General features: G+C 35.5%; 1 protein-coding gene across 1 annotated transcript; it reads left to right on the top strand.

Moving 5' to 3' along the window:
* The first annotated feature begins 3,103 nt into the window (after positions 1–3,103).
* Positions 3,104–13,483, top strand: Tsp74F (Tetraspanin 74F). The gene is made up of 7 exons (XM_011308569.1): positions 3,104–3,400; positions 9,909–10,004; positions 10,521–10,715; positions 11,316–11,486; positions 11,813–11,905; positions 12,120–12,260; positions 12,562–13,483. The coding sequence occupies exons 2-7, from the start codon at positions 9,927–9,929 to the stop codon at positions 12,607–12,609; spliced, it is 726 nt and encodes a 241-aa protein (XP_011306871.1). The 5' UTR covers positions 3,104–3,400; positions 9,909–9,926; the 3' UTR covers positions 12,610–13,483.
* The last annotated feature ends 1,600 nt before the right edge of the window (positions 13,484–15,083 follow it).

The following is a 15,083-nucleotide window of genomic DNA, read 5'->3' as shown; positions in this document are numbered from 1 at the left end:
ATCGGTATTCAATATATCAATATATTATTTAGAAACGAAAGAAAGACATTCACATGCGAAATTGTGTAGAATAAAATGGGGTGAATTCGTTCTGGAATATTCTTATTACCAAGAGGAGAATAATACAGGGTATAATTGCGTAAAGTTACGTAAGAAAATAATTAAATAATTCAGTAATTAAAAATTACATAATGTTGGCGAGGAGTGAGTTATATAATTTTTACACTGTTCGCAGTAATTTGAAGGAATAAATGAAGGCAAATCGTGAATACTGTACGAGAGACTGACACCGAATTTAATTATGCAAAAGTTCGGCTAATGTGTAATTGTTTTTCGACAAATTGATCTCGCTATTTTGAAAATACATTTCGAAAAACAACGGTTAAAGTTTCGTAACTCCAATAGACGCGTCAGAGTATTCAGATTTATCGCACCGGTTATTTTGAGAAATTAAAAAGCTGCGGTAGATAAGAGGAATTTCAGAATACCCGCAGATCTACATCTACCTCCAGGCCGTGAAATTCCTCTTGCGTAGAATTTTTTCCTCAAATTTGTGCTTGTTTTGATGGATTTTATACGGTGCCTTCAGTTGGTCCCGTTTTAAAATTTTTCGAATCCATTACACACCTTATTTACTTAGTGCTCTTTAACCCAGAATTCTCGAATTAATTTCAAGTTGTACTAACATATGTTTTCAATAGAAAGACCAGAAATTTCCTTCCAATTTTTAAAACGGACTATTGTCTGGATGTTTTTAAAACCGGTCCTAAAGAATTTATCGTATTTAACTTGTCGACTCTCTTTGGCAAAATAGAATTTATTTTTTCTCCATCTCAGCTGTTTTTGTTTGTATATATTTTACCTAAAGTCCCTCCCTCCTACTGTTTCTATACCCCTAAAGATCCAGGTAGTCAAGGTTCGAATTCCGAATGTTTTCATTCTATTTTTTCTCTCATTCTTTCGCCTTGGAATGAAGGTAAAAATATTAAAAATCTACATAAACTCCAGGGATAAATACCCCAGGCGGTCCAGACCCCCCCTCCGGGACCCTCACCCCCACCGACATTCATGGGGCATCGATTTACCTAAACAGCTGTTTCTAGACAGTTGGACTATTTTTAAAACCATCAAATTTAGAAACAAAACATCAATCACGCTTTCTTAATTTTCTAAAAATAACTCGACTACATCCATTTTTAAATTTTTCTCCTTCGTTTTTTATTTCAGGAGTGGAAATTGAAACGACAGGTGATCTCGGAATTGGCTGTGTTAGATGATATCTTTGGCTAGTGTATTTTAACGTTATTGTAACAAGTACAATGCTTTTTATATATAAAAATTATCTTTACATACACTGAGTGAAATTCACGTACATATTACACTGTGCCAATAATAGTATTATTACGATTAATTAGAAGGAATTTTGATGATTAATAAAAAAGAAATTGTTCCCCCTGAAAATTTATTTCACTTATTTCAGTCATTTTTCTCATTTATTCTTCAATTTACATTCCCTTTAAATTCATTTCTACCGCTAAATAATTTATTCTTCATTTACCAACGGTTGAGTATTATTGTCATTCTATCTAATGGTACAGCAAATTGCCTTATCGATTGGTCAGGTCGAGAGCAGATGGTATCGTCACAAGGTAAAGCTGATTGGAAAAGGAAAGACCTAGGTGTGACCTGAAAAAATTTAGCACCAACCCGACGACAGAGATGGCGCAATAATCTTTACTTTGGGGAAAATAAGTCAGGGCCAAGAAGTTGGAATTCCTGACATGTACTAAACGTGTAGGTATATAACAGATCTGTGTTCCGCGGGTATGTACCCGATTTTTTTGCAAATTTCCAGGAGATGTATCGAAGGAGTGTAAGAATCGAATGGAAAAGGAAAGAAATGAAGCTGAACGTTTCTGTTCGAGTTTTGCTGTGAATTCGGGCGAGTTGGGGGCGTGGCAGGCCCTAGAATTAGGGCCGAAAACATGGACGAGTACAAATAGATTTGTGAGCCCCATCTACACGTCCTATTTTCTTCAAGTTCCCAAGAAATATGCCCGAGGAATGTAAGAATTGAATGGAAGAGAAAAAAATTAGAATTTTTTTTTTCCGGTCGGGATCGGACGATTGCAATGCTTCCATTCGGAAGCAAAAAGGGGTGCCAAACTTTTCTCATCGAGATTTTCCGTTAATTCAGGCGAGTTGGGGGTCGAACCGCAAGCAGAGTCGCCTAAATCGATTTAAATCGATTTGCGACTTCTTTTTTTTAATTTACCCACGTAATTCGCAATTACACCAATTAATTTTGTACCGGTTTTAAGTTTAAAATATCATCACAACTGTCGACTCATTGTCGGCAGATTTTCTATCTATAATATTTTTATTTTTTTTTGATTTGCGACTTCTTTTTTCTAATTTACCCACGTAATTCGCAATTACACCAATTAATTTTGTACCGGTTTTAAGTTTAAAATATCATCACAACTGTTGACTCATTGTCGGCAGATTTTCTATCTATAATATTTTTATTGTACAATGACATCAGTATCGAGAATGATTTCGAAATACTTCAGGAGTCATTAACATAAAATGTGAGCTGACCTTGCAGACATTCGTTGCTCGACATTCCAAAAAATTGCACTCACTCTAACGTATAAGATACAATCGAAAGCAATTCCGAATTTCCATTGACAAGATGTCTTACGATTTCCATAGTAAAACATTGAATTGCAACACGTAGAATTAATCGGAGATAATGGAGATCGGTAGCCCAATTGGACGCAGAGCATCAGAATCTGAAGATGGTGAATTTATATCCCATCTGGGCATCGGCAATTTTTTTCCAAATTTCGTTCCATTGCGAAATCATTCTTTCTTCCATGGCCCTTAACATTCGTCGATGAAGTCCATAAAGTTCGAGTAAATTCTTTATACTTTTCAATGAATTTTTCCCCAGCGTGCAGCACAGTTATCACATGTTGACCAATGAAAATTGTCGGTGAGTCACCCTTACACGCGTGGAGTTATTGCAATGGGGGCTCGTAGTAGAAGAAAAATAATGTGCAGTACTGGTATGACACGTTCAACAGCCTGTAGTAGAGGGGAAATCGGACCCCAGGAGAACGCCGTTGAATACACGCATATTAGTGAGCGATGACTTAAACCGTCGCCGAGACGCAGAAGTGTTTTACGTTTCAGTTGAGTCCCGATACTCGCTTGAGTAACACCTGAAAAACTTGTGATTCCCCTCATTCACAATTAATTAAACAGTGGATGAGTCGAATCATCGAGTTGAAACAATTATTCATCAAATTAAACAGTGGTATCTCGAGACGTGAACCTGTTGATACTTTGTGCACCGGCTGCTGGAGAAAGTTGATCTCTTGACGTACAAATAAACGTGAGATATCTTGAATTGTTTCTCAATGATTATTACCATTAAACACCCGAGTTATAATTTTTTTTTAATTACACTGAGTGAAATTGCGCTGGTGCCACTCAATCACTGTTTGTCTTTTCGCTGTGGTAATGCAGTATTCAAATTTTTTATGTACTCCTCAATGCAATTATTGAGATGGCATGAATGACTAACTGTTCAGCAGGCTGTACATTATATTTTTGTACGTTAGCATTCCATTAGATTGAGTCATTACTGAGATTTCTTTAGAAGCTGCAGCGTATTTTTTCCGAGATGAGAAAAAATTCAGAATTTATGTTCCATGTGTCGCGGAAAAATTTTGATACGTAATACATACCTTGAGTCATTTTCCTGATATTTTTTTCACTGAGTGGACTTTTCATTTACTTTAACTTTTTTCCCGCGCGAATCCACCGCGGGAGCGTCTCGTTGAATCCCGAAATGTTCCGATGCCCCACCCGAAAGTAGGCCGATAAAATAGACTAAGAAAAAATATTCCACACACCCAAATAAAATTTAAAAAAACGATTTGAATAAGGCCCCGTCAGACCCAATTGGTATTTACTCTCCTGGCACGGTAAAATTTTATTAAAAATTCTAACGAATTGGTTAGAAGTCATTTTTTGAATTCGGTATGAACATTCTAAATAATTTTTTACTTATTCTGGAGAAATGCTTAACAGAACAAATCGATAAAATTAGATTTTTCTATATAAATTGAGCATACATAATTTTTGTTAGATTCACATCCGAAAAATCGGGGCAAACCGAGAGAATTTTCACCTTTAACAGGTATTTCCGTTCGTTTCATTACTATTTTCCCTTTTTTATTGGACTCCGCGTTCAATCATGATAAATGATTGAGGAAAAATCATGTGCATTTTTCCAGTGAGTGTTTACCATGGCGTAATCAATAGACCGGCGTAGGCCTGACTAATTCGTTGGTTTATGAAGGGAGAAAAAAGAACGACCAGCTCATGAATGTATTATTTGATTTTTCATTGTGCACACGACATGCACACTATCCTGTTGTTTTTTTCCACAATATTTCGTCCTGCGGTGGATCGATGGAAGTTCTTCCAGGGGTTTCTAAATATAGATAGACGTGAACATGCAATTGTGGAACCGGAGGATAATTTAACGAGTGAGAAAACTGGAGAAACGTGAAGGAAAACAAAATCATTATTTGTTTTTTCCGTGTTTTCATTGGGAATATTGATTATCCTCGGAATTTCTTTCCTCGCTGGTGTTGGCACAAGATTTTCAAAGAACGGTTTTGCAATTTTCTTGCAAATTCTGTAATTATTTCTGTTGTATTAATTATGGTAATTAATCAAAACAGAATTGAATAAATATAGAGTGAATAAAAATTTTTCTAGAGAGGAGTAGCTCGACCTGTTAGGTTGATAGAGATGAATATTTCGGGTGCCTGCGATTGCTAATGAATCTTTGAGGATTTTTATTCAATTGTTAGCTCTCGGCACAGGTGATATCATGGAGAGTGCATTGATTTTATTTGGAAAATTATTTCATCTCACTGGGACGAGTTTCATCGTAATGCCGAGAGTAAAAACCTGATGACCTCGACTCAGTAACTTTCGTATTCGAAAAGGCACGAGAGGTGGAAGAGGTGGTGTCCCTTGTTTGCACGTTCTCCCCTCCATTTTCCATCTCTTTTTTATCAACTCATGTGTATTGTGAGGCTTTTTCTTGTTGGCCTATCGTGAGATATTCGTTTTTACAACATTCGAGACTTCGATAGCGTCCGGGGGCTCGACACTATGGAATTCAGCGTGTAGGAAGATAGGGTCCATGGGAAAGTTTAATTATTACGGTAGGGAATTCATTGTTATTAAGCCGGAATTTTTAAGACCAAAGGTTGAGAATTTACAGTGGAGAACAATGATTAATGAGAGGGAAAAATTTCTCCGGCGAATTTCTAATATTCGTATGATTTATCATCATCATCGTAGTTGCAAACTTTAGAAGCGTTATTTTATATTTATTACTGATTTTTTTACAACATTTAATCGTTGAATAATTAAATGAAGAGAGATCTTGAAGAATTCCGACACGCCTAAAAATATACAGTATAAATATTTTCATAAAAAATATGGCATTGTTATTCCCTTTTTTCGTTTTTGAAAGGTCAATTTTTGACGAGACCACAAAAAAGAGACAGCTGTCGGGTTTTCCCATTTGAAAAATTGAAGTAATGATAAACATAATGCATGGTCTACTGATTTCGTAATATGTAGGCAGGGGGAACACGCCTGTTGTTACGAAAAAAAAAAATGTTGAGTGAGAATGAAACTAAAAAGCAGGTGGCACTGTGCCCCAAATATTAACTGGTTATGTACATCACTACTGGCGATTGCTATCGAATACGGTGTCCGGTACAATGTGATTGTGTGGGAAGAGTAATTACGATTCGGTGCACATCGGAGGCTATGATGCTACCAATTGCTACATTGTTATACTTCAAGGACTCTGCAATGAGCACTAGATTTCATTTCTGCATCGTTGTGAATCTCTAATACGTGATCCAATTACATTCGTATTATTTTTCCAAATGAAACCTTTGGATTTCCTCAAATTTCAAGTTTTCAATTTTTTCTGTTAGACTAACAAAAAATGTGAGGCCCGCTGCATTTATTTTTTTTATGTTAAAACTTTGGATGTTTCCTTTTACATTTCGCTCTTTCCGATTCATTTTTACCATAACTGTTTTCATTCAGAGAAATAAATTGGGTCAAACCTCACGTGCTTCGTATTACATAATTGTGCGTGATACAAATTCGATGTTTAAACCGAAACACTGTCATCGTTATTGCACGTGAAAATCCGCGGAAGCGTGACTTGATTACACGATGGTCTTTCCGTGATTAGGGGAGTTTCAATGTTTGGTCAAGGACACTTCAACTGAGATGAATAATTATAGAGTAATTATTGATTACAGTTTCAAGTTCGAAGTGATGTCCATAATCTCGCGCAGACCATTTTTTGCAAACAATCATTTTCCAACAAAAATGGAAATACGTGCCAATTGGTGATGATTTAGACAATTGATTTAACCTTTTAATCATGTACCTCACAGAAGTGGAATTTTTCGTAAGAACATGTTAACGGATAAATTTTGTATATCGAAAAATCAATCACTAAATGGAGATTGAAGGAGAGCTGATGTTTAATTTAAACTATTAATATTGAAAAGGATTTCATTGTAGAGAAGGGATTCCAAAAAAATGCAAAGAAAATTGTTTTAAAAGATTCTGAAATTTTCATTTGGCACTTGACCGATTTCACCTGAAATATTCTTTAATTTAATTTTCACTTTTCTCGATTGTTCAACGAGTAGATAATGCGATTCAAATGGAAAGTCCATTTCCCACCGATTTATTCTTCATTCGGTGGATTTAAATAGAGCATTAGAGTAATTCTCGTAAATCGATCTCAGAACACTTCTGGTTGTGACTAAGTGAAAGGAGATTCAGACGAAAAGTTACCGCTGTAATGATAAAAAATTATCGAAGAATCTCTCCCGCAGGTAATCCTGCCGACTACCTAAAGAAAAATAAAAAAAACCAAGCATCTGCATTTGAATGATAAATTCATGATTCTGCAAGTCACTCGTAAAATGTTCACTCAAGGAAATATAATTTTCCTCCTTGAGCTCTTCAGAATGCACCACAAACGATCCAGAAATTCATCCTTGCTCCCAATATCTGTTACGATTCACCAGGACTATTACATGAAATTGCCAAGGACCAAACCGGTTCTTAGCTCTTATCTCTTAAACATAAAAAAAAACTTGAGTGCCTGATATGAATGAAAACTCGCCACAAAAAGCTACATCTTTAGTTTCCTTGACTGACAATTTTCGTTGACGTAATCTTGACGTAATTTTCGTTTCATCTACACCCACGCTAAAAAAAAAATTATTTGTGCCACGTAAATAGACTTAAACGTTTAATTGAATTTGATTTTCGCGAGCACTTGCTTTGTATTCAGTAAATTTAACCGGGAGAAATAATTTTTTTACTCAATACGCCTCATTGCGATCTCATGGTCATTGATCTTATCCTTCATTTGGTTATTTGAATGCTCAAATTATTCATCTGTGTCAAATAAACATTGTTATGAACCGTGGAATGCCATAACTAGGTCATCATTACTCATAGCGTCATTTCTGGGTGTAATTATATTCCAGTGTATTCATGACCGTCAAAGAGGAATCCGACGAGGAAGACGTATTCGCTGAGAGATGGAGATTCCAAGTCAAATTATTATGGAGTCGACTCAATTTGTAGAACCATTTTGTAGCTTAATTAGTCAAGACTTCAAGGAATTGGGGAGTAGACTCTATTTTCCGGTTGCTAGAGTGAGCTTCATGTCATTAAACGATGGTGGAATTAATTTGAAGAATTAATGATGACTTAATAAAGTTTGTTCAAAGGTCATGGCTTTGACGAGAAGAAAAGGGTGTTCCATTGAAGAAGTCCAAGGTTACAAATGAGAATGAATCGTCAGTCTCGCCTCAGGGCGTGTCGAAGAATTCTGTTTGTATTGAGTTTTTTTCATTGTACTTGATTGATCGTTTTTGACTCATTTTTTCAACTGTCAACAGGAGTTAGTAATTGAATCAGTAAGAGAATGAGCATAAAATTGGGTGTTGGTTTTGTCCTCAAAAATATAATCAAGTAATTACGATGAAAAACATATTTTTATGGTCGAGAAATTTTTTTTTTATTCCGGAAGGAAAAATTTTCTCAGTGATGTAATCGTGAGGTACAATCATCGGGGATTTGCAAATGACTTTTCAAGTGACAGTCATTGGGTATTAATTGCGTGGAAAAGTTGTTAATTTCCTTTTGAAAAATCGAAAAATTTCTGTTGGACAATTCGGTCATTCGGGAAATTTCGGGCTGAGTATTTTATTTTCGAAGTTAGGAATTTGAGACAGAAAAGCGGTAGTGGGAATTGAATTCTTGAAAATTATAAAAACTAATTCAAGTCATTCTACTTTAGTGCCACAAATGACGCCGTCGATTGGAATCAGATAGATGATGATGAATTGACCGTAAATTTCCTGTTATTCAAATCAGATTTTTTGTTTACTTTTCTTCATGATTTCCCAGTGATTACCCATCCAGATATTACTCACTTATACTGCTGCCTAGGATTAAAGAAAGGCAGTTACCATCGATAATAAAATCATGCAATAACCTCATTATATTCTCATGAACATTACATTAGCCATTCATAGATTTTTCAATCGTTCTATAGCAACTGATGTTTGATTGATTTTTGATAGCAACGTGAAGAAATTTTTGAATAACCTTTCAATTTATGAAGTCTATGTTGCCTTGACGCACGCAAGCGACAAATTCAAAAATTAACACAAAAAAAAATTACGAAACTTCAGCGAACTATTGCTCTCTAGTTCCAATCTTTCCAAAACGGAATAATTATGAATTCATAACGGAATAAAAAATTCAATTTGCCATTCAACAATTTCCATGGAGTTGTCATTAGCCTTTCAAAAAAATCGTAACGTAAAAAATAATTCAATACCGCATTTTCTAAACGGGAATATTGATGTGATTTAGCACCTAGTATAGTTCGAGGATTAAAAAAAAAACGAAGCTGTCTTCCAAGCGTAGAAACACCTAATCCACCACGAAAATTAGAAACAGGAAATGAGAAATTTGGATCACTTTAAACTGATGCTGTTAAAACGCATGATGTAAGGAATCCCTCTAAAGATATGAACACCAATTCGTCGTGGATTACAAGATGTGATTTGCGTCATGATGTCTTGCTCCGCATTTAGACGATGTGCTGTCACTTCAATGATCCAACAAATTGCGAGAAACTACTTGTATGTTGAATAAAATAGGGCATCGGCGCAGTTCCAAAGTTTATCTTTTATCGAAATTACAATACAACAACCAATTGAAAACTTAATAACCCGGCGACTACTTAAACACTCAGTAATGACGTACCCTGAGAATTTCACTTTAATGAGTCATTTACGCATTACTGCAATATATAATATCGTTCGGGGGTCATTAATCACGAATCGTTGACACTGATAACTCGGGATTGGTGGGGGAATGTGAGACAAATCTATTAAATTATGTGGAAACCATAATCTTGTAGATACTAGTTTGGTCAGTTCGGAATTAGTTCCACTGACTGAAAACGAAAGACCACAAAAGGAAAACAAACAAAAAACGGTGACAATTATTAATTAAACTAGCAATAGTGCAATTTCCAGTGTTTTTTTGTGTTCGTGGTTGAATCATAATATTTAAGCAAGTTCTACCCCTCAACCTAAACTATAGGTTCTTCAAATTTTTCACAGCGTTTTCACAATTTGTTTAATCACACCCAAAATGCTATAATCGTGCAATAATTGTCTTGTTTTTCAATTTTTTTTAATTCATAAAATTTTGTCATCCTTAATCTTCAATTGTATGTGTTCCAGGCAAAGGGATATTACACGATGGGGTACGGCACGGAAATGAGCGGCTGCGGAAGGTTTATGAAGTACTCCCTATTCTTCGCAAACTTCGTAATCTTCGTAAGTTCCTTGAAATTAAATCAGCACCACTCGACCCGTTCATCTAATCCTGGAGCACGTGACGGTTCTCAAGGCTGTAATAATTTTGATCCAACTTTCATGTGTTTAGTATCACTGCCAAGGTGTCAGTAAATACGTCGGAATATTTATTTATAGTGCATCAGGATTATTTGAAGAGTTATGATGAGGCAGTTGCTAAATGTTTAAATATAAATAACGCCTAATTACTCACGAACGGGACAATCGCGTGGTGGGAATCGGAGGAAGGATTACTTGAAGAGATGTGGAGATTCTTTCGCTTGTAAAGTGATAAAATCATGAATTGATAATTTGGGAAGAATCATATTTCAGAAAATTTTATGCAATCCCTTCTTTTGATATTATAGTTGAAAAATGGCATCTCTATAAAGCGAAAGCGAACCTGTCTGGGCAATCGTTTAATTGTCAGGTGGATGAAAAAATTTCCACTTATAGTTAAACGTTCTTGTCTAACCATTATGTGATTTTTTCTCCTAGATTGGAGGATGTGTGATCGCTGGTCTAGCCGTATGGGCTATGATTGACAAGATACCCTATCTCAGCGATATAGTTGGAAATAATTTATTAACCGGTGCTGTCTACGTACTTCTTGCCGGTGGAATCGTTGTAGCAATCGTTGCCTTCTTCGGTTGCATCGGTGCATCGAGAGAAGTAAAATGCATGCTTCTCACGGTAAGTTCTCATTTACCAATGATGAAAGAAAAAAAAAACAATCGGCATCATTTAAAATAATAGCAAAAACACCTGTCACACACTATCGGTAAATCCGTCTTTTTGTTTTTATACAAAACACATGTATCAATACACTCGAGTAAAATTGTTTTTACATGGGAATTTATGAGATGTGCTTGTCGTGTTGTTTACAGAGAGGGAAGGAGGTGGAGAGAAAAAGCTTGAGGAAATTTTCTCGGGTGCATTGCGCACCCTCGGCGGGTTCTTTTTGCAAAAGAAAATAGTATTGATGAGATTTATTGTGTGACAATGTCATGAGAAATACGTGAAAACCGTATGATAAATATATTGTGATAGATCTATTGGATTGTTTCATTAGTAGTTTTCCTGTTTGTGCTAGAATTTTTTATATGGCAATATAACTGTAAATTTGTGTTATTTCATCCTCTAGGCTAACTCGATATTTAACTCCTGGTTGGGCCGGACTTTTTACCCGAATTAATGTCTCCTAGCTCCAGTTTTTCTGTGGATTATAGTAGTTGCGGGGTTGATGATTTCTTTGAAGATCTTGCAACGAATTTATTTTACTTTTATTTTCAGTACTTTATAATAGTACTCATACTATTTGTGACAATACTCATTGGAGGAGTTCTCGCCTACGTCTTCCGAGGGAAATTACACGGAAAAGTTGAAATGGAGATGAAAAATTCAATGGCACTTTATGATAATAAGCAGTACATGCGTGAGGCTTGGGATGCTACTCAGATTTCGGTGAGTGATTTATCGGAACTACATGATCATTTAAATATGAATGTGATATTTATGTTAGGAGTTTCAAAAACTTATAAATGAGTTTTTCACTCCATCAAAATTAATAGTAATTGAGATTTTTAAAAATCGTCATTATTATTAAATATTGTTTATCTTTCTGTATTTGTAATTTTTTTTTATATTAATGGGAGCTTTATATCGAATAGCTTATACTTTCTACTGAGAGTTTCTGGTAGAAAGTTTTTCATATTTGAACCGTTGGAATATTTTCCACGAAGTCGAAAGAGCATTTGAATGGATAATGCATTCAATATTTTATCTTCTAGCTTCGTTGCTGTGGAACTAAGAGCTTCAGAGACTGGGGAATTATAGGTCTGAGACTGCCACGTTCTTGCTGTCGAGAAGTCAGACCGGGAGAGGTGCGTAATAAATTGATAAGTCCCTTAATCCAAAGCTTTTAGCCCTAATTAAAATTCAATTTTCAATCCTCCAACGATTTAAACTCTTACGAAATGTTGATAACGTCACGTTCTACTATCGTGGAGACGCAGTCGATTTGCTAGCTTTCATAATTATCCAGGAAAGATAAAACGAGTTCGATGGATTGAAAATAAATATTTATAACTGTTTCAGTATTTCCATTGCAATGCAACTCCAGAAACTCCGAATCAATCGAACACGTACACGAATGGATGCCTAACTACTGCTGAAAATAATTTGGAGATGCATACGAAGATTATTGGAGTTGCAGGAATCGCTGTTGCCATTCTGATGGTAAGAATCGAATAATCTATATTTTTTTCAGAATTTTCCAAAAATGGAAAAGCTTTTAATTTTGTAATTGTAGGGAAAGCTCTCTTTAAATTAGATTTTTACCGATCATATCACCTGTCTATCTCTTATCACTTTTTCTATAAGAAATTCCCATTGATATTTCTGTAGAAATTGATTTTGGTAGAATTTCAAAGGCGAAAGCTTTCTTCAGTTTTTTTCTCGAAATTCACAATTCCGAGAACAACTCACGTGTGATTATTGGAAATGTAGATTTGTATTGAAATTAATATCCTTTTTTCAGCTATTCGGCTTGATCTTCTCCTGCGCTCTTTTCCGGAAAATAGAATGACTGAGAGAGTTTCGCGTTCTTTGAAGGGCATTCGAGAACATTTTTAGGGCGTTAAGAAATAAGAATCTCAGATGAGAAAATGAAATCTGAAATCGTTTTGCACTATTTATAACTCCATTTCAATTCATTCATAACTCGTAATTGAAAAATCATAATGATCGCATCAATCAATAGATATCCGATTAGAAATCTGCGCAGTGCGGGCCATAAAATTGTTTCATACGTTTGACATTATCATAAGTTGTTTAACTATTCGAGGTCTACAAAGATGATATTATTTTTTTGTATGTTATAACCATTAGATTTCTTTCATTGTAGCTAAGCTGTAGTCAATTTTTTAACTATTCGGTGCATAAAATTAAGATTAAGAATTGATCAGATTGGCCAGATCGATCCGAAAAAATATACGGATTTTTAATTTAATCATTGTTCAATGATTCAGAAATTCTAACCACTGCCTCTGAATTCCTCGTAGAGAAATAGTCGTAGGGCAATGAGAGTCCGTGAACCATTGAATGAGTTCATTTTTTCGTGTCGATCTGGTCAACACTTTGCTAAAAACATGAAAAATGGTGGAATGCCAAAAAAACACATCTCTCTCAGTCTCTTCTCTTGGAACAACTGAAATGAAAGCCTTTGTCGGAAGAAAAGTCGCCCTTTTTTTTTATAAAAACGTTTGGCGGTGTTCTGGAAGACGACCTACGGGTGATTGGGCAGTGTCTGCAATTTCCCTCGAGGGAGTTATCCCCAGTCACCAAGTGGTAACCGTGTGTGTGCTAGTGGTGCGCCTGTCTGGGGCTGTGGTCCAAAGTCGATATTGCAGTCCGGGAAATGCTTGAGAAATAAGAGAAATAAAAAATTGTGCACACTCCAACTATCCAATTATTTGCCATCCTTTCCGATATCGAAATAACTTTCATTTTTAGAATTTGTAACTCTAGCACTCGTCAAATTTATTCTTCCACGTGAAGAGTAAAAATATTCAGCGAAGTCATATTTACAATATTCTACGTTATTTCATGCAACAATAACTCCGCTAATGATTGTTTATATTAAAATGTATATTTGGGAGAGAAAAATTTTCTGGTTGGATTAATCTAGCATAGGGCTGCCAGATCGATCCAATCCAATCCAATACCACTGAAGCTTCAAGATGTATCAGCTATTTTCTCTCCTGCAGAAAGAACTTGTGCCGAAAAATGTGATAACTTTTAAGAAATCTAGTGATATTACGTGCTTGTTATTTTTAAATCTCTGTTCTTCCGCATGTTTGAGCTTTAATCGAAGTTCTTATTAATTTTCTGAGGAGAAGAAGGCGGTTTTTCATTTTACTTGACAAGAACTCCGAAACTTCTTTTCCTTCTTCTTTGTCCTTCAACTTTGACAAGACCTTCTAAAACTTTCATATCGTTCATAATAAGTAATTGGAAATTCATGGGGGATGTTCTACTGAATTCGGCCAAGGGAAAATCCTTGCTCAAGTAATTGAGAAATAATTGTCATAATAATTGGCTAATATATGTTTTTACTTATATTTTTATATTTTGTCCGCAATTTTCGTTTCAACTTCAGAATTTGCGCAGAGAACTGAAGAGATCATTACGAATTCGAGTTTAACTTTGAAATTCGTCTATTAAGTTTCTTCTTCGTCTCTTATTTTTCACTTGGTACCCGAAAAGATTATAGAAACTTTTCCCTGATCTCCGCTGGTCTCATTTCAATTCACCGAGATCTTCAAGCTTCTACAATATTCCACCGTAATTATCAATGAATAATTCAAAAGAAAAATTGCATTGACTCGTTCAGAAAAATTTCCGTCTAGCCCAAATAATTCAGTACTCATCATAATGAGAGTTCGAGTATGAGACCAGAGTGTATTTACTGATCGAATCACTTATCCCCGAACTTCACCACATTTCACTGAGAGTTTGCATCTAACCCCAAGAACTCGGATATACAGAGAAACCAAAGTATTGATTTACCAACATCTAAAATTCCAGAATACTTCTCTCGAATTTTGTCAGCGTTTCAGATCTCCATCCCTCATCATTTACCCTCTCAAATCCTGATTTTCTATGAATTTCCAACCCCAATTGGATTCCTGTGGTTCAAGCGCCAATGAGCCACGAATATCGGAATAACTTGGACTAATATTGGCCCATAATTTCCTAATGTTTTCCCGATAGCATCGATTAACCCCGGAAGCCCCTCTCCACTTCCCGTCTTAATTAATTGCATAATTTGAAAGGAGACAAAACGGAATTGCCATTCCCGTGATTGATTGAATAGTGATTAGGGTAGCAAACACCTACAATTTCAACATCAGTGGGAACATTAATTAATTGCTTGAGTACAAAATTAAGTAATTGTACTAGCTTTTCGGATATCCAGTTTATCAGACGAATTAGAAAATCAAACGCAAATATGAGGTAGAAGAACCGAGTGCGTTGGAAACTAATACTAAAATTAATTTC

The sequence above is a fragment of the Fopius arisanus genome, unplaced genomic scaffold, assembly GCF_000806365.1.
Source record: "Fopius arisanus strain USDA-PBARC FA_bdor unplaced genomic scaffold, ASM80636v1 scaffold00060, whole genome shotgun sequence".
In the NCBI taxonomy this organism is placed as follows: domain Eukaryota; kingdom Metazoa; phylum Arthropoda; class Insecta; order Hymenoptera; family Braconidae; genus Fopius; species Fopius arisanus.
The sequence above is the reverse complement of the archived record's forward strand: the minus strand, read 5'-3'. Positions and strand labels throughout refer to the sequence as shown.